Raw genomic sequence first — 2975 nt, 5'->3', positions numbered from 1 at the left:
AGAGTGGGGAGTAAAAAGTGATCATAGGGAGAACTTCAGGATGCAAACAATTAAGTGCTGCAAATATAAATATGTCCCCACAGCAACCACTGTGAGGAAGACAGACAGCAACAAGAAAATTTTCCATGCATATGGTGAAAAGAGAACTAAATATAAAGTGTGGTGAATCCCTAACAAGGAAAATGTGTACACAGAGCTATATTAGTGCTTCAATTTATATAACTGTCATCAATGTGTATGGTGTTTTATATCTGCTTTGAGTACTGCCTTCTGCCCAGGTCCAACTACAGAGCCTGTTATGGCAGGAAGATATGCAAATAAGGCTTCCTTTTGCCCATAAAATCCAGCCCTGCCCTGACCCTGCAGCTCTGGCAGAGGTGACAAGCCCTGGATTCCCAAGTCCTCCCAGTCAGGGTTCAACACTGAACACAGGACAATCACCATGGACTTATGGCTTATACTAGTTTCCTTTGTCCCTATTTTAAAAGGTAATTCATAAAGATGAGACGCTGTATGTTATGTGGACATGAGAAAGAGAAAAATGTCTTCTGTGTCAGTTTTCTAACCAGAATTCTTTGTGTTTAAAGGTGTCCAGTGTGAGGTGCAGTTGCTGGAGTCTGGGGGAGGCTTAGTGCAGCCTGGAAATTCCCTGAAACTCTCCTGTGCAGCCTCTGGATTCACCTTCAGTAACTACTGGATGCACTGGATACGCCAGGCTCCAGGAAAGGGGCTGGAGTGGGTCGCACGTATTAATGCAAATGGTGGTAGCACCTGGTATACCGACGCTGTGAAGGGCCGGTTCACAATCTCCAGAGACAATGCCAAGAATACTCTGTACCTGGAAATCAGCAGTCTGAGGTCAGAGGACACAGCCGTGTATTACTGTGCAAGAGACATAGTGAGTGAAAGCTACTGTGAGCTCAGACAAAAACCTCCCTGTGGGAACACAGAAGCAGCAGGGGACGCTGAGAGCACTTAGATATCTTGTCACAGAAAATTCTGCTCAGAAAAGCATGGAAGACTGGACTTCTCTGTCTGCACTGCCTCTCCATATCACACTTAACCATTTTCTCTGCAGGTATAGTGTATAGTAATCCTTGAATGTCCAAATTATTATTTAAATTTCTGGTTCCAGCTGTGCTGTGTGTGTTTATTTATTATAGTGTCTCCTTGTTTCCCTGTATATCTCTCCTTCTCCCTAACTGTGTCAGTGTCACAGTCTTGGTCACTCTCCCTCTTTTTCTCTCAATCTTTCTTCTGAGTGATAAGGTTAACAGATAGCTTTGGGAACCCAGAGACGAGAGGTGATGTCCTCATGAGCACACAGTGTTCTGCCCTCCATCCTCTCTTTGGGATGATTCACCTTGACTAGTGAAAGTGGACAGAAGAGGATACATAAAGCTGACATTTTTAATAACCTCAGTAATGGATCTTAAACTCAAAAGAATTAGTTGCCTGTAACTAATGATATGAGTGCCATTTAACAAAGAAAGAATGAGACCATATTATTGGAATGGAGGAGAAGGGATGCCTGTGCTGTGGTAATGGCAATGTGGTCCAAATAGATCTGTGGACTGGAGAGGGAGGGGTAGAAGAGTGGGGGGAGGGGGAGAAGGGTGGGAGGAGGGGGAGGGAAATGGGAGGCTGGGAGGAGGTGGAAACTTGATTTTTGTTTATGTTTTTTTTCTTCTTTTCTCAATAAAAAAAAAACGCAGGGGGAGTCCTCAGAGAATTATGCAAGATTATGTGACTCTGCAGTCTCACTCCTTGATAAGCAGAAAAAGAAGCAGAGTTTGTATAGAAAGGCAGGAAAGAACGGAGAAGAGAAAAGAAGGGACCTGACAGTTGGAGAGGACAGAAGGTTCAAAGGAGTGAGAGAAAGAGGAGAGAAGATAGTAAGATGAATCAATGTAATTGCAATACATTTTTAATGAGCATCGTTATTTGCTTTTAAGTAGAATGAATGACAAAGGTGGGAAAAGAATATTTTCAAATATCATATGAAGTTAATATGCATGTATCCATCTGCCCTTGTAAGTTTGTTTTTTGGGAAGTATTGTCTCTGTTGTATATTTGTCTGTGTGTATATGTCTGAGTGTCTTCATTCTCGCTTCAGTGATGCATACTTTTTAATCATCTATAAATAGTTGACATTACAGAAGTTACCATAACATCATCACCACAGACACCTGCTCTCAGCAACACTGGGATTCAAGGTTTGCCTTCAGGTTTAGGGCCTTTATTACCCTGAGCAAACCTCTGAATACATTCCAGTTCCCATTCTTCCTTAAGATCCCAGTGATTCCCAAAGCATCAAAGGTAGAGAACACAGAACAAGAGGATCTCTGTATGTCTTTTAGATGTGTGACACACTGTTACTCATATGTGCAGTCTGCTATTATTATTCTTTTCATTAAGGTGTGTGGTGTGGGAAAATGAGTAGTGAGATTCCGGCACATGCTGTGGTTCAACTACATAGTAGTCTTAAAAAGGTAATGGAGTCTAAAATGAGAATAGGAATCAACAGCTGAGGGTACAGTCTCCTTACTGCTCCTTGTTCTCTTCCTCCTATTTTCTTTGTTTGTTTTGATTTATCCTCAATACCCCAATATTCTCGAAATCTATACTTAGTAAATTTATGCTTTTTGGTTTTTGTTTTTGTTTTTGTATATTCGAAATAGGATTTCTCTGTAGCTTTGGAGCTTCTCCTGGAACTAGCTCTTGTACACCACTCTGGCTTAAAACTCACAGAGATCTGCCTGCCTCTGCCTTCCAAGTGCCTGGATTAAATGCATGTGCCACCACTGCATGGCCATAAATTGACCCTTTACAGAATCAGTTATAACTGCTGGGTGTCAAGAAAGAAGAATTTGAGGTTCCTGCTATTTATTTTAGTAGTGCATAAATGCAATCATCAAACAATAATTTTTGTAGAAAAATGTGATGTTTTAAAAGATTGAGCTAGGCTTGTAGCT

The 2975-nt window shown here is 41.3% G+C and overlaps 1 gene segment (V, D, J or C); it reads left to right on the top strand.

Annotated features, from left to right (window-relative positions):
* The first annotated feature begins 442 nt into the window (after positions 1–442).
* Positions 443–979, top strand: LOC121438471. The segment is given in 2 exon segments: positions 443–488; positions 588–979. Coding segments are annotated over 2 exon segments (438 nt in total).
* The last annotated feature ends 1996 nt before the right edge of the window (positions 980–2975 follow it).

The sequence above is a fragment of the Microtus oregoni genome, unplaced genomic scaffold (assembly GCF_018167655.1).
Source record: "Microtus oregoni isolate MIOR12 unplaced genomic scaffold, Mior012 000056F_ref0000123, whole genome shotgun sequence".
NCBI classification, from domain to species: Eukaryota; Metazoa; Chordata; class Mammalia; order Rodentia; family Cricetidae; genus Microtus; species Microtus oregoni.
This window is presented reverse-complemented; position numbering and strand designations above follow the sequence as displayed.